The sequence below is a fragment of the Scyliorhinus canicula genome, chromosome 19 (assembly GCF_902713615.1).
Source record: "Scyliorhinus canicula chromosome 19, sScyCan1.1, whole genome shotgun sequence".
Classification (NCBI taxonomy): domain Eukaryota; kingdom Metazoa; phylum Chordata; class Chondrichthyes; order Carcharhiniformes; family Scyliorhinidae; genus Scyliorhinus; species Scyliorhinus canicula.
Genome location: NC_052164.1, coordinates 9,706,910 through 9,727,557, shown reverse-complemented (window position 1 = coordinate 9,727,557; position 20,648 = coordinate 9,706,910). Strand labels below are relative to the sequence as shown.

General features: G+C 47.7%; 1 protein-coding gene across 1 annotated transcript in view; it reads left to right on the top strand.

The window, feature by feature from the left end:
• Nucleotides 1–20,648, top strand: part of LOC119954247 (plexin domain-containing protein 1-like) — a 282,386-nt gene that overhangs the window by 38,471 nt on the left and 223,267 nt on the right. The window contains exon 2 of the mRNA XM_038779329.1: nucleotides 15,294–15,484. Within this exon, the coding sequence (XP_038635257.1) occupies nucleotides 15,294–15,484 (191 nt within the window). The remainder of the gene's footprint in view (nucleotides 1–15,293; nucleotides 15,485–20,648) is intronic.

Sequence of the window (20,648 nt, the reverse complement as noted above, 5' to 3'; positions counted from 1 at the left end):
AGACAACCTGGCCCCGTTGCTGGCCTGGCTGAACGAGTTCCAAGAGAAAGAAAAAACAAAATCTGGAACCCTTTGAGTAATTAATTTTCAGTGTGGTGCTCAGCGCCCTGCAGCTGTGCTCGAGAGCTTGTTTGTTTAAAATATTAATCTAGTCGCACCTCGTGTGACTGGTGAATACTGGTTGGACGGGTGATTTGCTTGGCAGTCAAGCTTTGAAGTAATTCAACAAATGGGCAGAAACCTGGGGTGTGTTGCAAACAGGTGTGGATATTCTGCTTGGTCCTCCTGTTGTACAACACTTTGTGCCAACGTGCCAGTAGTCTCTGCATTCAGTACAGTATAGCACAAGAACCTATTTAATATTAGGCGTGATGAATGTAAGAAATTGTTATATTTTATATTTGTTGCAGTAATGTTGTTTTAAGAAACCTGGGTAAGATACGTACAGACAGTATGTCTGCTAAAGCTGTGATTAAGGTGTCATAAAAGTGTGGTGATCCTTGATTTTGCAGGGGGAGTGTTCTGCTGATAGATTTGAGAAGCATTTACTGGTTTACAGATAGCTGGCTAATGGAATATTGTTTTGGTTTGGAGGTCCCTGGGGTGTATATCATTCATCAGCTATATTGGGCTAAATTCTCCATTTTGGAGTCTTATGTTTTCCTGCCGGAGCTGAATTGCACCTGATTTGCGCTCCCAGCACCAACCCTTAGCCATGCAAATTTATGCATGGTGAGGATTGTGAGGGATTCCCAAGGGAATTCCATTATCGGGCTGTCATTTTGTGTAGTCTGATAGCGAGGTCATGCGGCTGAACACCTCCCCCCCCCCCCCCCCCCCCCCCACCGCATTGCAATTCAGCCCCCCTCTCAATTCAGCCCTCCACCCCCAGATTTTCTGGATCCCTCCTCCCCTCACCTCCTCCACCCCCAGTAAGGGAGTGACCTGACCCCCACCCACAGAGACCCCCGAATAATAATAATAATCGCTTATTGTCACAAGTAGGCTTCAATGATGTTACTGTGAAAAGCCCCTCATCGCCACATTCCGGCGCCTGTTCGGGGAGGCCGGTACGGGAATCGTAGAATCCTAGCTGGGATGATTAACCACACCAGGCCCTGTTGTGGGCCTGCTTTTCTGTTCGCTCATAACGAGCCCCAGGTCGTTGGCCTACCCCCCCCCCCCACCTGGGAAGCTGCTACTCCATGAGTCCCACAGGGAGATCAATGATGGTTTCCCCACGGTCCTTATGGGGATTATGAGACCTTGGCACACAGATATGGGTACAATAGTGTAGTGTTACTGGATTAATAAACCAGTGAATGAAAGCTCAAATCGGAGTTTGTGATCATGCATTCAATTTAAGAAGTGACACTGAAGCTGTTAGCTTGTTGTAAAAACCCAACAGGTTAATTGATGCCCTTAGTCGTGACTCCAGTCACACACACCACAGTGGGCTCTTACCGTCTCCTTGAATCAGCCTAGCAAGCCTTTCAGATGGATGAAACTCTCACATGTAGTTCAAAAAGAGGACTCACCACTCACCTCCCCAGGACAACTAAACATGGGCAATAATCGCTGACAATGCAAGTGATGCCCACATTCTGAAAATAAGTTGTACAGATAAAAGTGTATTTCTCAGTTTAATTCTCCCTCTCTCCTCCTGAAATGTGGATTTAAGATGGATATATTTCCACGAGCAGCTGCAGTTCTCTCTCTCCTCCCTCATCCAAGTGGCCAGGCTTAGTAGGCCAGATTTTGCCAACAACTGTGGTGCTGATCCCAGGGAAAGCCAGCCACTGGCCCTTTTAATATGGTGGGCATACGATCGAGACGTCAACATGGGCCTCTTGCCTGTCTCCTGGGTTAAATTCCAACCCTTACTGGGGTGGAAAAAGGAAACACTGCAGGGCGAGGAAAATGCAGGGGGAAATGAGTCCAATTCGTAGCCACACACACAGGAACAAAAGCTGGGTGACCTCCATCTGTGCTGTACGATTCTGTGTTTCTTTTCTCCGATCCTGCGGCAGCAAGAACCCGGAGTCTGTGAAAATCAATTAAAAACACTCATTTTCTTCTGGTTTCTAAAGAGAGTTTCACTCAAGCAGCTTCAGAAATGTTTTTAAATGTTTCACAAACAATGAATTATTTTGAACTGTTGCAATGCTCCGTCAATCGAAGCCCCAAGTCCCGGTGCTCTTCCAGCTTCAATAAAATATAATTGAGAGTCAGGCTATGAAGAATCAAAGTTGCATTTAATTTAAAATGACATTACTCAATAATAGGGTTTTGGAGGGGGTTGGAAGTTGCAGTTTTTATTTACAAGAGATTAAAAACGCATAATGCTGAGCTAAATGATCCTTTTTAAAGTGCTCTGCTAGATCATGCAAAACCATTTCATTGCTTCTCTTGACAGAGGTTGGAAATACAAAACTCCTTTGATGCCAGCTGTTTCCCCTCCATTCCTCTGTCTAAAATCTCGGTGTTCTTTATCGCTTCACCTTTCTTCCGTACGCTGCCTCTGTTGATTGTACTTTGGCAATTCGGTTCCAAAGAGATCTGCTCTCTGAGCACACAACGAATTTTGTTGTTGTTTTTAAATATATGGCAATGGAGCCTGTAACAGCACATTCTGGCCTGTAACAGCACATTCTGGTTGTGAAACACAGCAGTGAAATGTCGCACAGATCTGCCTCGGTATCTCGGGCGCTTCTTTGCTTTAAGTAGAGAGTGATATCTGTGCTGGTCCTGCCCTATTGTTCATGGGTATTGAGCAAGGCAGGTTGTGTTCCGGAGATAAGGGAATTTTCTTTGTGCTTCCAAACATTTGTGCCATTGTGATGAGAGTTCAGAAAAATCCTGTCTGCTTGTTTATTTTAATAGCAACTTATGATACAGCGCACAGCCATTCAGCCCATCGGGCCTATGCTAACTCTTTGAAGGAGAGGGCTTTTAACCTCAGATTATCACCAGGAGTATATGAAGCACAAAAGCACATCATGAAGGCAAAAGGCACTAGTAAATACTGAGCAGAAACTGTGATATCCCAGAAAGATAGGCGGAGAAGGGTAGAACTGGAGCCAATCTTCGCACGCTATCAGAATGCACATGCACCTCCTGACCCAACAACCACGGTGACAGTCTGTGAACCTAGTTGGCAAAATGCTCGCTGACAAAAAATTTTTTTTTATTCATGTACGGGATGTGGGCTGGACCAGAATTTATTGCCTTTCCCGAATTGCTCTCGTTAGGCCATTTTAAGAGAGGACTACTTTGCTGTGGATGTGGAGGCCAGTCCAGATAACAATGGCAGATGGTCTTTGAACAATCGACAAAGGATTCGTGGTCATCATTAGACTTTTTAATTCAATTTTTTTATTCCAGATTTTTTTGAAATACAAATTTCACCACTTGCTGTGATGGAATTTGTTCTCAGGACTCCTGAGCATTATTTTTAAAAATTTTTTTTTTATTAATTTAGATTACCCAATTATTTTTTCTATTAAGGGGCAATTTAGCATGGCCAATCCACCTACTCTGCACATTTTTGGGTTGTGGGGGCGAAACCCACGCAGACACGGGGAGAATGTACAAACTCCACACGGACAGTGACCCAGAGCCGGGATCGAACCTGGGACCTCAGCGCCGTGAGGCAGTTGTGCTAACCACTAGGCCACCGTGCTGCCCTGACTCCTGAGCATTATGCTGGGTCTCTGGATTATTAGTCTAGTGGTAATACCACTAAGCCATCGTCTCATCTGTTCCTGTTTATAGGGGTACAAGTTCCCTCAATACCCACTATCCGGCGTACGACTAAATGCAATTAATGCATGTTTTCAGGCTGGAAGGAAGGGGAGGAATATTAATTAGAACATCTCCTGGGAAGTGACACAACCAGCGCCCAACATTCAGGAACAATTCATTAATTCTCCCGCTCGTTAGACCTGCTATAATCCTCTGCCCCAACAGCAATTAGTCATCCTACTATGTGCCAAGCGACTGTGTGCAATCCTCTCTGTGCACCTGGCATTCTGAATTGAAGTAAGTAGTGATATATTTGTCAGTTAGATAATGGTGGTGAAGGAAATCCCCCCCCGCCCCGCCCATGCACAGAGGAACAAACCATTTCTCATGTGCAGAGAAATTACCAAAGATGCTTCAATACAGTGAGGGTTCGAAATCACAGGGGAATGAATTAGAACCGGCCAAGATGGGGTCTAATTGAAGCATTCCGTATCGGGGTATTTTTCTGATTATCCCTCTAATAAGATGCTTCTCCTCCTGTCCATTAGGTATCATAGTGGGCAGCACGGTAGCATTGTGGATAGCCCAATTGCTTCACAGCTCCAGGGTCCCAGGTTCGATTCTGGCTTGGGTCACTGTCTGTGCGGAGTCTGCACGTCCTCCCCGTGTGTGCGTGGGTTTCCTCCGGGTGCTCCGGTTTCCTCCCACAGTCCAAAGATGTGCAGGTTAGGTGGATTGGCCATGCTAAATTGCCCTTAGTGTTCAAAATTGCCCTTAGTGTTGGGTGGGGTTACTGGGTTATGGGGCTAGGGTGGAGGTGTGGACCTTGGGTGGAGTCCAAGAGCCAGTGCAGACTCGATGGGCCTAATGGCCTCCTTCGGCACTGTAAATTCTATGTCTAAATTCTATGTCTATAAGCAATGTGCTAACCTCAGAAAATACACCCTTTTAGGTCAGAAGGTGGCAGTCACTCTTTTCAAGGGGCAGGTGTAATGGTCCTTCCTGCTTATTCCCTTTGTTTTATTTTGCCGTTATCATTTTTGATCCATGGGTGATTAATGGACATGTGTCTTTAAGTCAAGCAGCAGAGGGAATGGGGAATTCAGAAGTTACAGGAGAGGACACTCTGCTAGTCTCTGCTAATCTGAACAGGAGCTTCAGACTTTTCAGCAGCAGAGGGAGAGATGGGGTGGGACTGGGTTTGATTGATTAGCTGGTCGCCGATGAATTGGCCAAAAGACCGCACTCTGCCCGGTTACAGGAGGTGATTGGATCGTATCCCAGTGGGATAGTTTTCAGAGAACTGAGGGGGCAGTTGAGTCTGAGACACAGAAAGACGAGGGGCACGATTCACCGATCGCGGGATTAAGTGTCCGTGCCGTTGTGACCGCCGTCGTGTTTCACGCCAGCGTGGGCAGTCGGGGGGGGGCAGCACGGCGCTGGAGCGGTTCACGCCGCTCCAGCCTTACATCTTGGCGTGGACTGGGGGCGGCACCAACCCACGCATGCGCAGTGGCGAAGCACCAACCCACGCATGCGCAGTGGCAAAGCACCAACCCACGCATGCGCGGTAGACTCGCGGAACGCTCCGGCCCCGACGCAACATGGCGCAAGGGTTCTGGGGCCGGAAGCGGAACAAAGTACGGCCATGAGGGGGGGCTCACCGATCGGCGGGCCAGACCCCATCGGAGGCCCCCCCGGTGAAGCAGCGCTTTTCCCCGCCCTACAGACTGCCCCCTGACTCATCGCGCAGAGTTCCCACCGGCAGCGACCAGAGGTGAACAACACCGGCCAGACTCTGCCATTTCCGCGCGCCCACTCGGCCCATCGAGGCCGGAGAATCGGCGGCCCGGCTGCGGACAGCGGCCCGCGACCGCCCCGTGCCAAACACGCCGCCGCGAATGGCGGCAATTCTCCGCACCTCGGAGAATAGCGCGCCGGCGTCGGGGTGGCGTGGTGCTGTTGCGGCGATTCTCCGGCCCAGCGCGGGGCTGGGAGAATCACACCAAAGGACCTGCTTTCTCTCCCTCTCCTGAAAGGCTGTCAGTGCTGTATTCCTGAAGCTGCAGAGAACCCGAATGAATGAATTTACAGAGGACCCATTACAGGCGACGAACATGTGAGTGCTGTATTTCGGAAATTACAGATACCTGAACAATTCTACAGTAAAACCTCAAACAGAAAGCAAAGTTTGAAGAGGAGCGAGGCACTCAATACCGCCATCTGAAACAAATGCTCTTTTTTTCTTTTTACTTATGATTTTATTACCCCTTTCGTCCCCTCTCTGCTTTCTTGTCTTGTGTGTGTGTGTAGAGGTTGGGGACAAGGTAAAGTATTCTGGAATTAGATAGTAGTTAATCAGTTGTATTTGCTGCATATTTCATTAAAGTTCTTGTTATTAATAAAAGGTAATTGTGTTTACATTTACAAACCTGGTGACTGGAATTATTGGACAGCCAAGGGCCAAAGACTCTGGGTATTTTTCTAAGAATTATTGGTTAATTCACTTGTGTTGTGAAGTGGAGCTGGAATTGACTGCGCAAGAGCCCAGGGTGTTGTAACACTTTTTGAATGATTCCCTTATTGTCAGGAACAAAGCACTGTCCGACATATATGAATGAAATGAAAATTGCTTATTGTCACAAGTAGGCTTCAAATGAAGTTACTGTGAAAAGCCCCTAGTCGCCATATTCCGGCGCCTGTTCGGGGAGGCTGTTATGGGAATTGAACCGTGCTGCTGGCCTGCCTTGGTCTGCTTTCAAAGCCAGTGATTTAGCCCTGTGCTAAACAGCCCCTTTGGTGCTGTTCTTACAGATCTCTGGGCGGCAATTTCACTGAACCCTCAGCCCCAGAGGAGGGCTCAGCTCGAAGAAAAAGGGGCTGTCACATTGATCCTCTGAACCTCCGACTGTGCTCCCTTCGAGCACAGTTCCCTGTTGTGAGTTCAGATCCAGTTAATATCTAGCGTTAAAAGGCAAAGCTGCAAATTCTAGAACTGAAGCTCTGTGAATACTCTGAGCATGGCTCTGGTCTCCGTTTTATAAAAAGACTACAGGGGCACAGGAGAAGATGCAAAAAGAGAAGGCATGACAGGGATACCAGGACGATGAAGTTACAATGATTTGAAAAGGCTGAACAGGCCATGGCTCCTTTCTCTAGAGATGAGGAAGCTTTGGGATAGATCTGCACTCGAAACGTTAGCTCTTTTCTCTCCCTACCAGATGCTGCCAGATCTGCTGAGATTTTCCAGCATTTTCTCTTTTGGTTTCTGATTCCAGCATCCGCAGTCATTTGCTTTTATTTTTATGGAGAAAAGCGGCCAGTCGCTTGACCCCACTTCAGCCAATCACGAAGAACAATGTTCGGTGATGCCTTCGACTTTAAGAGCTGGAGGTTACACGCGTTTGATATTTTTGATCAGTTCGCTGCGCAGAAACATCCCAAAGTGCTCCTCAGCCAATTAATTACGTTTGAAGTCTAGCCACTGCTGTAATGTAGGAAATGCTGCAGTCAATTTGTACACAGTCAGCTTCCACAAACAACAATGTAATGAGTTGATAATCTGTTCTCGGGTATAGGCTGAGGTCTTGGCCAAGCCATCGGTGTGAACTCCTTTGCTCGTCCGAGGAATGGTACTAATCTGAATCTTTAACATCAGTCAAAGTGAGCAGACTGCCCCTTGTTTAACAACTCGTTCAAAACACAGTGGGCACTCGGCGGTGGCAGCTGCGGGCACAGCCTATGACCGCTCTGGTGGGGGGGGGGGGGGGGATCCATCGCCGGGATAGGGGTAAGTCCAGAGTGATTTGCGCGCGTTTTGTCGCGGCCATAGGGACACAGCTCCATTACTGGAGAATTACGCCCGGGGTCTTCCATTTCAGAGGAAGATGAGAATTTTTTTCTCTCACAGGATCATAAGCAAAAGGTTTTGAGGTTTGACAGAAAAGTGGCGACGAGGCCACAATCCGATCAGCTATCATGTGTTCGTATGTTCACAGCTAGCTACAGCTTTGATAAGAAGATCAAAGTCCCTTTGGAGACACACCTGCATCTTTAATCTCTGCCAAGTATGGGTTGACATGCCCAAGTGTTTGACTATAATTTGCCATTAAAAATGGGGATTTAGGCAGATCACAGCCTCATCAAATCGTACAGCACAGCAGGAAAGGACATTCAGCCCATCGTACCTATCCCAACTCTTTCAAAGAACCATCCAATTAGTCTCCAGACTCATTCCCCATAATCCTGAAATTCCTTTCTGTTCAGCGATCTATCCGAATCTCTATTGGATGCAGCTATTGAATTTTCTTCCACCAGCTTTTCGGGAAGTGTCCTTCAGATCACAACAATTTCCCGCATGAAACAAATTCTCCACCCTGTTCTGTGATTAATTTGTTTAATTCTCTCAGCTCTGTTTACTCGGTCTCCTGTCAATAGGAACTGCCTATCTGATAACACAGGGGCCAACTGAAGCTAAGGTCCCAGTGTGGCAGCTAACCCAATGCTGTGCCATAAACGCTTTCTTGTGTCTGAGCCTTCTGATTCTCAGCCAGTTAAGTACAGATCCTAGAATCATAGAGTTTACAGTGCAGAAGGAGGTAATTCGGCCCATCAAGTCAACACCGGCCCTTGATAGAGCACCGTCCTTAAGCCCACACCTCTACCCTGTCCCCGTAACCCAGTAACTCCAACTAGCCTTTGGACACTATGTGGCAATTTAGCATGACCAATCCACCCGACCTGCACATCTTCGCATTGATTTCTATGTTTACATAATAGATTTCCATTTTTTCAACCAATCTAAATTAAATAATAAAATTTTTAAATTTAACTAGTACAAAAGGGCAATTTAGCGTGGCCAATCCACCTGCCCTGCTTATCTTTTGGGTTGTGGGGATAAGTCCCATGAAGACACGGGGAGAATGTGCAAACTCCACATGCACAGTGACCCCGGGCCTGGATTTAACCTGGGACCTCTGCGCTGTGAGGCAACAGTGCTAACCACTGCATCACTGTGCCACATACGGGCAGCACGGTAGCATTGTGGATAGCACAATCGCTTCACAGCTCCAGGGTCCCAGGTTCGATTCTGGCTTGGGTAACTGTCTGTGCGGAGTCTGCACATCCTCCCCGTGTCTGCGTGGGTTTCCTCCCGGGTGCTCCGGTTTCCTCCCACAGTCCAAAGATGTGCAGGTTAGGTGGATTGGCCGTGATAAATTGCCCTTAGTGCCCAAAATTGCCCTTAGTGTTGGGTGGGGTTACTGGGTTATGGGGATAGAGTGGAGGTGTTAACTTTGGGTAGGGTGCTCTTTCCAGGAGCCGGTGCAGACTCGATGGGCCGAATGGCCCCTTCTGCACTGTAAATTCTATGAAATACCTTTCTTTCTGGTTCCTGTTTCCCTCCAGATGCCAGGATCTCTCTAATGTCTTTTAAAAAATTTAGAGTACCCAATTCATTTTTTTTCCAATTAAAGGGCAATTTAGCGTGGCCAATCCACCTGCCCTGCTTATCTTTTGGGTTGTGGGGGTGAGACCCACGAAGACACGGGGAGAATGTGCAAACCCAACATGGACAGTGACCCCGGGCCTGGATTTAACCTGGGACCTCTGTGTTGTGAGGCAACAGTGCTAACCACTGCATCACTGTGCCGCCCCTCTGATGTTTTCCTTAATGGGTGTTGCTCATGCGCAGTAATTGTTGGTGGATTATTTGGCCATGGGAAGAACTGCAGGCAAGTCTAATGCTGTACTTGCCTGGTGCCCAAGCTTGTGTCTTTGTCAGGAGGAGACAGTGAGTAATGACCCAGAGCAGGAAAGCTGGTTGGCTATTCCTCTGTACCTCCCCTGCTTCCCTCAGCCCGGGGATCAGCTGTGCTCCTGGGACCTTCCTAGTCTGGGTGGCTCAGATCCAGGTGAATCAGCCACACCTCTGCTGAGCCAACGGGGAGACCCTGAGTGCCTTTTTCAACGAGAATCAGCAGACGCCAAGCAGTCCAAAGGGTTAATGAATTATAAAAATTGTAATTGTGACCGGATGCTTGATTGTGTTTGACGGAATGAAAAATGGTACACTCTCTGAAATCTTGTCAGATACCCACTTGCATTCTCTCACTGCATTGTGATTGATTGGACTGAGTTCCTGAATCCAGTCGGGACCATCCATCACTGAGTTACAGACTCTTACACGGCAATTTCTTCTGAGCAAAAAAGACCCCGCAATTGTCACTAATTATGTGTTAATTAAATATCATTTGTCAGCCCAAATTGTTTGTCTGTAAGCAGGTCAGAAATTACATCTTCATGCAGGACTAGCTTCAGCTTGCTGAATGTGTAAAGCGATTCTTCATCTCCTGGACTTTCTTTTATTGAGCATTTTTGAAGCAGTGTGAATTGAGTTGGGAGCATTTGAATGATTCACAAGCAACAGGAGTAGACTGCTCCAAGGCCCTACTGGGTCAGAGAATTGTCACCATTGCTATCTAGTGGAGAGATAATGTGTATCACAGATCATGAGGAACCGTCATTCGCATTTGTTCCTTCGCTGTGGTTCTCTCAATCCCAAAAGTAACTTAGGCCAGAAATCAGTTCCGAATGTGCTTTGGCCTCCACGGAAATGCAGGCGTTAAGTAACCAGCGGACATTAAGCCAGAGCATCGAAGCCTGACACAGTTTCTCGCTGCCCATCAGGTGTCACCGAATATCAATACAAATTGTTTCTTCTTGAAAAACATTTCAGTGAACCGCTCTTTGCTTTCATACTGAAATTTCTCTCTTTGCCTTTGAAGCACATTCTGCACCGAGAATAAAGGAGAACCCTTCGCAGCCACAGGGCTTGCAGGCACTTTCAAACCCATTAAAGTGTAGTCACTGCTGTAATGTAGGAACCGCAGCGTTGAATTTGCGCACAGCAAGCACACACAAACAGCATGAGATAATAACCAGATCATCTGTGTTAGTGATGTCGGCTGAGGAATAAATATTGGCCAGGACACCAGGGGAAGAAGTCCCTTCCTCCTGCAAATAACATCATGGAGTTTTTTTAAGTACAGGTGTAACGTCTTATCAGAAAGACAGCGCCTCTGATCCCTCAGGGGAAAGGGGCAGCATTGTGGGGCAGCGCGGTAGCATTGTGGATAGCACAATTGCTTCACAGCTCCAGGGTCCCAGGTTCAATTCCGGCTTGGGTCACTGTCTGTGCGGAGTCTGCACATCCTCCCCGTGTGTGCGTGGGTTTCCTCCGGGTGCTCCGGTTTCCTCCCACGGTCCAAAGATGTGCAGGTCAGGTGGATTGGCCATGATAAATTGCCCTTAGTGTCCAAAATTGCCCTTAGTGTTGGGTGGGGTTACTGGGTTATGGGGATAGGGTGGAGGTGTTGACCTTGGGTCGGGTGCTCTTTCCAGGAGCCGGTGCAGACTCGATGGGCCGAATGGCCTCCTTCTGCACTGTAAATTCTATTCTATGATACTGCACTGGAGGGTCAGAGTAGATTGTGTTAAAGTTGCTGAAACAAGGCTTGAACCCTCAACTTTCCAACATAGAGAAAAGAGTGTTATCCACTTAAAATGAGGGAAGCTCCCTGTGTGTGGCTGTGCTATGTGGTAACCTGAGCAGGCAGCTTGCCTGGAAGTGAGACATTTTTTAAACTGATGGCTCACTCTTTACCTGCCACTCCCCACCTGAGGCATGCTGGATCAATGGGTGAAAGGTCACTGGCGATGTGACCAGGATTTCCTGAGATACTTGCTGTGCACCAAATGGATAATCATCACCTGTACGGGGGAACTCTTAAACGGGGATTAATTCTTTCATATTCTGGTGCTTTCATCCCATTAAAAAATATAGGAAGGATGTGAAGACATTGGAGAGAGCGTGGAAAAGATTCACAAAAATGGATCCAGGGATGAGGAAATTCAGTTCCTGGGGAAGTGGCATGGTAGTATGTGGGCAGTACGGTAGTGCAGTGGTTAGCTTCACAGCAACAGGGACCCGGGTTCGATTCCCGGTTTGGGTCACTGTCTGTGTGGATTTTACACATTCTCCCGGTGTCTGTGTGGGTTTCCTCCGGGTGCTCTGGTTTCCTCCCACAAGTCCCGAAGGACATGCTGTTAGGTAATTTGGACATTCTGAATTCTCCCTCAGTGTACCCTGATGGAACCATCAATTCACTAGACACGTGCTTTAAGATATGAACAGTGGTTTTAATCTACTTACTACAGACCCAGCCTGTTACCCGTTGAACTCTCGATGAACTGCAGGCTGGCTCTGGACAAGGGTATTTATACAGTAGTCCAGGGGGAGGAGTTGTGGGCAGAACCAAGGGTGGAGCCCTGTACAAACTCCTGAGCATTCCCAGAGCTACTCCCCCTAGTGGTCGGATAACGCTACTGCGCTTACAATGGTCTTGGTAAATACAGTGTGAATTACTAAGTTACATTCACCACATACCCAAACAGGTGCCGGAATGTGGCGACTAGGGGCTTTTCACAGTAACTTCATTGCAGTGTTAATGTAAGCCTACTTGTGACACGAATAAAGATTGTTATTATTATTGTCACTGGACTGGTAATCCAGAGAACCAGGGTCATGCTCTGGGGATCAATCCCACCAGAGCAGATGGCGGAATTTAAATTCAATAAAAACTCAATGACCATGAAACCATTGTTGTAAACGCCCATCTAGCTCACTACCACTACGAGGAAGGAAACCTGCAGGCCTTGGCTGATCTGGACCATGTGACTCCAGACCCACAGCCACTGAAATGGCCGAGAAAACCCCTCAATTCAAGGGCAATTAGAGATAGCCAATAAATGTGACAGCCACATCCCATGAAAGAATGAATGGCAAAGGAATTTCTGAAGATAAATTTGAGAAGTTAGGTGGATTGGCCATGCTAAATTGCCCGTAGTGTCCTTAAAAGTAAGGTTGGGGGGGGGGGTTGTTGGGTTACGGGTATAGGGTGGATACGTGGGTTTGAGTAGGGTGATCATTGCTCGGCACAACATCGAGGGCCGAAGGGCCTGTTCTGTGCTGTACTGTTCTATATATTCTATAAGTTAAGACTGTTGTTCTTGGAGAAGAGAGGGCTGAAAGGAGATCTGATGGAGGTATTCTCGACAGAGTAGATAGGGAGAAACTGCTACTACTCATGAAAGGATCGAGTGTGAGAGGGTACAGATTTAAATTAATTGCAAAAGAAACCAAGTCCTGTCTTCCAGCAGCATACCCTTTTTATTAAAGCTACAAAATAGTCCATTGCTGCGTGACTAATTCCAGGAAGGGTTTTAACTCCGTGGCGTTTCTTGGTATTGATGCTTCCTGGATGCCCTTCATCTTCTCCTCTACCAGAATAAACCTTTTGATCCACCCAATAGGCCAAGTCGAAAAACACATTTTTCCCTCATCAGGTATACCTCAGCTCTCGAGAATCTCCGCAGTACCTCATCTAGGTTCACCAGGCGCCAGGCGTTCTGAAGTCCCCATGACCAGAACATCATCCAAGTACACCGCCACTTTGGGTAACCCTTTGAGTATGTTCTTCGTGATCCGTTGGAATCTGGCACACACTGATGAGGCCCCGATTGGCAATCGAGCATACTCTTGGAGGCCCTTGTGAACGTTAATTGCGACATATTTGCGAGAAGGCTTGTCTAATTCAAGTTGATGATAGGCGTGGCTCATATCCAACTTAGTGACCATCTGCTAACTTGGCGCACAGGTCTGAATGATCTGCACAGAAACTGCTATTGGTGGGGGGGGGGATTTTCCCATCGTTCACGCTGGCGGAATCTTCCAGTCCCGGCGACAGTGCACCCCCCCCCCGCCGTGGGTTTCCGGGAGTGGATTCAACGGGAATCCCATTGACAGCGAAAGGACCAGAAGATCCCACTGGTCAATGGCGGGGCGCCTCACAGTGCCGAGAAACACGCCCTGTGAGGGCCAGAGAACCTTTATTTTTCTGACGTGGCATGGCGCGCACGAGGAAAAGATCTTTCAGTCGCCGAACCCAACCTCGCACAACTTCTGAAGGAGTGTGTCTTAGTGCCTCAGCACTCAAGATGGCAGCTGTTCAGGGCACCCTGCCCTCTGAGCCGCTGCATCTTAGATTCAGGCCCTGCTCCAGGGCTTGAGTACAGAAAACGAGGCTGTCACTTTGGTGAAGTATTGGGCTGTTCTTTTGTTCCATCTTTTGGATGGGACGTGAAACCATCTCCCTGCTTGGGTAGATATAAAAGATCGAATGGCACTATTTCAAAGAATAATTGTGGAGTTATACCGAGTGTCCAATCAAGGTTTGTCCCTCAATCATCATCATAAAAAATAGCCTGGTCTTTATCACATTACTGTTTCATTCATTCATTAATGGTGGAGTATGGATGTTAGTCAAGAGGCACAATTCCGTCCCTCAAGCCTGTTTCACAATTCACTCATATCTGCTCTGAACCTCAACTCGTGTTACCTGTTTGAATCTATATTATATGATACCCTTAATTAATATAAACCTGCCTGTTTCAGTCCTCAAACTATCAGTTGACGCATAATGTTCTGGGGGTAGCTTTCTTCGATTGCTTCTACCTTTGTGTAAAACAAGAGCTTCCTGATCTCACTCCGAAAAGGTATAGCTCTAATTTTAGGATTGTGTCCCTTTCTTCTGCTTTTGCAGGTGCTAGAGTTGCCATGGTCATAATTTTCATGACACTGGGTGTGGTGGTATGATTAACATAGCTGCCTGCCATTGGTGCAGAACACCGGCTTACCATTGGCCCTGGTCGGTCATGTGCCTCTCGACCGGTTGGTTGAGACCAGTCATGTGACGGCTCCCCGATTGGTCGAGAGGCTGAGTTAACCCCGCCTCCAGGGCGGGGTATAAATACCCAGTACTCCCGGCGGTCGTCCTTATACTGTAATCGACCGCAGGGCTAACATCTAGCTTATTAAAGCCATACTTTTGTCCAGCAACTCATCTCGCGTTCAATTGATGGTACATCACTGGGCGCATGTGTTGATACGGTGCTCTGTTTCCCAGTAACCCTCCTCGTGCTCAGCACAAAATTCACCAGAAATCAAAAGACTAGCGAGGCAAGGAGTGTCAGTTGATTAATAACAGTAAGAAGTCTTACAACACCAGGTTAAAGTCCAATAGGTTTGTTTCAAACACGAGCTTTCGGAGCACTGCTCCTTCCTCAGGTGCCCTGAAAGCTAGTGTTTGAAGCAAACCTGTTGGACTTTATCCTGGTGTTGTAAGACTTCTTACTGTGCTCACCCCAGTCCTACGCCGGCATCTCCACATCAGTGGATTAATAAATAAAGGGAAATCTTACATCAGCGTAATTCAAACAATTAAATCAGTATCATTAATCTTAATTAGGCGTGGCCTTAACGTCTTCCACATTCTCTCGCCCGCACTTGGGAGTGGGTCTTCATTGAGAAACCTTCCCCATATTAATTTGTGAAACTGTTTCTTTCTGCAGAAAGTTACAAATCTTGCAGGATTAACTCTGTCGACCTCCCTGTTGCTAACCACTCGTCTGTCTTCCGCATCATTCAACAGGTTTCACTTACCAGCTGCCGATTGTGAACACCGCTGTTGTGAGTCAGAAAAGTCAACGTTGGAGACGGAGCTCGTCCATCAGTATCGACTCCATCAAAACATTGGAGGCTGAAGGGGACCGTTTGAGCCTGGATTTGGTGGGTGCCAGTCTGGCTAATGACACCCTGCCAGACAATGGAACCCAAATTGTGGTCAGTGGTTTTCTTTTTAACATCACCTGGGGACCATTCTGGAGGGATGAAATTGAAAAGGGGTGACACTTAAACCTGAATCGTACCTTGGTTAGACCACACTTGGGATGCTGTGCACAGTCGACACCATTCCCATACCGAGGCACTGGAAGGAAAAGTGCAAAAAGGATTTATAAAGAAAGATACCAGAATCGAGGGATTATACACACCGGGAAAGATTGAGCAGGCTCTTTTTCTAAAGAAACAGAAGGTTGAAGGAATGGGCCGTAAAAAATATTAAATGGTTTGATACGATAGGTGGAGAAGATGTTTCCACTTGTTGGTCAGACCAGAAGTAAGGGCCATAAATATAAGAGAGAGATTAATAAATCCAATTGGGGAATTCAGGAGAAACCTCATGAGTGGTTAGGATGTGGGACTCGTTAGCACAATGAATATTTCAAACTAATAGCAGAAACATTTAAGAGGAAGAATTGCTGAAGGTGAACATGTCATGTTAGCCTCCTGCAAGGTGGTCCAGATCTCTTGGTATGTCCCATTTATCCACCTTGTGTCTGCTGAGGTCCAGTCCGGCAATACGTCAATATTAACATTTTCATTTGTGGCTTCGCCCCTGGTCTGGAACTTCCTCGGATCTGGAACCCGCTGAGATCTCTGCTCTCCTCTAATTCTAGCCTCTTGCACGTTCCCAACATTCATTGCTCGACCATTGACTGTCACGCCTTCAATATAGTAAAACATTGCAAGGCACTTTACAGGAGCATAGTAAAAACAAAATTACACATCGAACCAAAAATGGAGCAATTCAGACATGTTTTTAACAATTCATTCATGGTATGTGGGACGTTTAATGCCCATCCCTAGTTGCCCTAGTGAGCTGCCATCCTGAACCGCTGGAGTCCATGTGGTGCAGGTACACCCACAGTGCTGTTAGGGAGGGAGTTCCAGGTTTTTGACCCAGTAAAGGAAGGAGTGATATAGTTCCTCGTCAGGATGATTTACGACTTACAGGGAACATAGGTGGTGGTGTTCCCATGCATGATCGAAGAGCTGGTTTTAAGCAGCATTGTTAAGAACAAGAGAGAGACAGAGAGAGAGGTTTAGTGGTAGAATGGTTTCAGAAGAAAAATCCAGAGCTTAGAGCTCAAGCAGCGGAAAGTCTGTCAGCTATGGTGAAGCAGTCAGAATCAGAGATACAAATGTCCTAATTGAAAGAGTGTAGAGATCTTGGATCAATGTTTAACTGGAGGCCATTATAGAGACAGAGAGAGGCAAGATCATGGAGAGATTTCAGTTCAAGGCATTGGCAAACTGGAGCTAATGTAGGGGAGGTGGGTAAACAGGAGCTGGTGTACGCAGCAGAGGTTTGGGAAAGCTCGAGTGCAGAGAAGGTGCAAAGTGGAGGGTCGACAAGGATAGCACTGGACTAGCAAAAGCGAGAGGTAACAAAGCCATGGCTGAGAGTTTCAGCAGAAGAGTGTTGGAGACGAGGGGGATTAATGAAGGTGGAGTGGGCAGTTTCTGTGATGGGGAATATTGTATTAGAAGCAACTTCTGATAAAGTTACTTTAGTGCAATAATATTCATGCCTGTTTACCGTGGCCCATCAGCCACAGGAGAGGAGCACTACATCAGCCTCAGGAGAGGAGCACTACATCAGCCTCAGGAGAGGAGCACTACATCAGCCACAGGAGAGGAGCACTACATCAGCCATTTGCTGCTCCAAGCAGTAGTGAAATTGGTGAATTTGCGGGATGTGGGCGTCGCTGGCTGGGCCAGCATTTGTTGCCCATCCTTCATTGCCCTTGAACTGAGTGGCTTGCTGCACCATTTCTATGGGGGTGGGGGGGGGGGGACAGTTAAGAATCAACTGCATTGCTGAGTGGGCCTGGAGTCGCGCAAAGCCAGATTTCCTTCCCTAAAGGACATGAGTAAACCAGATGGGTTTTTACAACGGAGTCGGAGAATCGCCCGGGGCCGGCGTCAATCCCGCCCCCGCCGTGTCCCGAATTCTCCACCCCCGAGATTCGGTGGGGGCGGGAATCATGCCGCGCTGATCGGCGGGCCCCCCACGGCGATTCTCCGGCCCACGATGGGCCGAAGTCCCGCCGCTGACAGGCCTCTCCCGCCGGCGTGGATTAAACCACCTACCTGACCAGCGGGATTGGCAGCGCGGGCGGGCTCCGGGGTCCTGGGGGGGGGGGGCGATCTGACCCCCGGGGGGGTGCCCCCATGGTGACCTGGCCCGCGATCGGTGCCCACCGATCGGCGGGCAGGCCTGTGCCGTGGGTGCACTCTTTTTCTTCTGCCTTCGCCATGGTCTTCACCATGGTGGAGGCGGAAGAGACCCCCTCCCCTGCGCGTGCGCCGGTATGACATCGGCAGCCGCTGACGCCTGCACGGACTTACGCCGGCCGGCGACGTCCTTTCGGCCCCAGCTGGCATGGCGCCAAAGGTCGTTCACGCCAGCCGGCGGAGTGGGAACCACTCCGGCGCGGGCCTAGCCCCTCAATGTGAGGGCTTGGCCCCTAAAGGTGCGGAGACCTCCGCACCTTTGGGGCAGCCCAACGCCGGAGTGGTTCACGCCACTCCGACACGCCGGGACCCCCCGCCCCGCCGGGTAGGGGAGAATCCCGGCCATGGTCATCATTAGACTTTGGGTCTCTGGATTACTAGGCTCATGGCAATACTACTGCGCCACCTGGGAAACCATGGTTGCCAATAATGTGCGTGTTCCTAGAGATTTTGTCAAAAGCCCTCCAGCCAATAACCACCCTGCCACTGGTCATCTGACATGTCTATCCTCGTTGAACTCTGGTAAGCAAACTGACACATCGGCAGCCAAGTGAATGATTGGTTACTGTCGGTCAAACTGACACCTTTCGGGCATTTTCACTGGTTATCTAACGAATCAACAAAAGAAAATTGCAAAAAAAAGGTATTATCGTTTTTCTGTTTTAGGTTGCTCACAGCAGAAGGTCAATATATATATAATTCCTCAGGGATCCAGGGCAATACTGAAGGGTTGGCAGCTCATGTGAAAAGGTGGGTCCCACCACTAGAATAAGGCAAATAGGACTTAACCACCGCGCATTAATTGATGGTTGCAGATTTATAACGCACAAGATCCTTCTATCGTGAGCTGAAAAGACAGGTAGCCCAGATGCTATAAGTTGCCCTTGCTGTGCCAGCAATCTAAGGGATGATGGTGAGACATGCACTTAATCTGTCAAGGGCTTTCTCTAGGTTCCACTGGATGAGTTACTTCATATCCCAAATAATTTATCATGTAGCATTAAATGTAATTGGTTATTCATTAAGAATGGTCATTAGAAATCTTTGTTGATCACTAAAAGACGTCCATTCTCACCATTCTGAAAGCAGCAACTTCTCGATCCAGTTTAACGATAATGAGCCATCGTCCATCTTTTCAATGTGTTGTTTTCAGGCGAGGGATCTGTCTTATTCATGGGAAAGTCTCTTGACGCCATTGTGTCAGCCGGTGAATTGAAAGTGTGGTAGTGAGTCACTTTCATCAAATGCTACAGTGTGTGCTTGACAAAGGTGTGCCTGCGCTCCTGTCAGGTAGGGGATATTAGGATTTTGACCCAGCTACAATGGGAAAAAGCATTTTTTAAAAACGTCATCCATGGGCTTCACTGACTAGACCGGCATTTATTGCCCATCCCTAGTTGCCTTCGAGAAGATGGTACCTTCCTGAATCACTGCACTCCACCTGGTGGAGGTACACAGTGCTGTTATGGAGGATTTTAATTCAGGGTTTTAATCCAGCGGAAGTGAAGGAACAGCAATATATTTCCAAGTCAGGATGGTGAGTGACTTGGAGGAGAACTTCGAGACCTAGATTGTGGTGTTCCCATGTATCTGCTGCCCATATCCTTCTGGGTGGTTGCTGTTGGGGGTTTGGAAGGTGCTGGCAATGGAGCCTTGGTGAATTCCTACAGTGCATCATGTAGATGGCACACAGTGCATCCTATAAACCGTGTACAATGCAGCCATGGTGTGTCCCGGTGGTGGAGGATGTAATAATGTCGGGGGGGGGGGGGGGGGGGGGGGGGTGTGTGTGTGTGTGTGGAAAATTCAACCCAATGTGATGAAACATCCATTAGCTGGCAAGTCGAGGGGATTCCCTTGATACACAATTGAAAATCTGACCACTGCAGCACATCAAATACCTCGGCAGTGACGACGAGAACAACACCAAAGGCGAAAATTGAATCGAATTTTTCTTGCCATGTGTCAGATTTCTGTCCGATTTAAAGGAGGCCGACTGGAGTCCCGATCCCACAGGATTTTGACCATAGATAGAATTGTATTCGGTACCCTCAGCCAACCTCCAGTCTTGCGTTTTCCCCACCCCCACAAGTAATTTTCAAAACCGAATGCTGTGCATTAAAATGAATTTAAAAATGTGCATTTATAACCAGATTTATTTCACATGGAAAGGGAGAATTTTATGATTCATGTTGTAAATTCTCATTACCCTCAACTTTTCACAGAATATATTGGAAGAAGTGCTCGTTCGAATGTGTAATCTGGCTCACATGATGTAACAGTTTAATGCGTAATTTACACAATCCATAATCATTACCATGGAATGGTTTAGATTTAATTACGTTATTTGATGTTATTCGCAGTTTTGGAATAGTTGCATGGATATTTGTAAAACTGCCCCATAAACAATTTGAAGGAGGTCATTTGAAATTTTGGGAAAGTCTGGACTTGTAAATACACGGAAATGTGCGGTCTGGATTGCACGCTCCAAAGTCGGGCACCTGCCCAAACTGAATGCGCATAAAATTGCGGGAAATGACGTCGGGCGTGCGTTCCGATATCATCGCGCACATGTGCAATATTGAGGTCGGCGGGCGGGTGAGGGGGTCAGAGTTGCGCCTGCCGACAATTAAGGGGCCATTTGAAGCCGATTGGCCAAGACTTGACGTTTCTCCTGCGACTTTGTGCTCATCAAACGGGCAGGCAGACCATCCGTTTCTTTCATGATCCATCCATGGGTGGGAGAAAAGGTGTCTGGAGCATTGCCACTGTGAGCAGTGAGGGGTTTAGGAAATAGTTTGCTGCTGGTTGTTCAGTGAAACCTGACAGCTTCATTTCTGTTTTTAGCTTTTTGTCTTCACATTGTGCG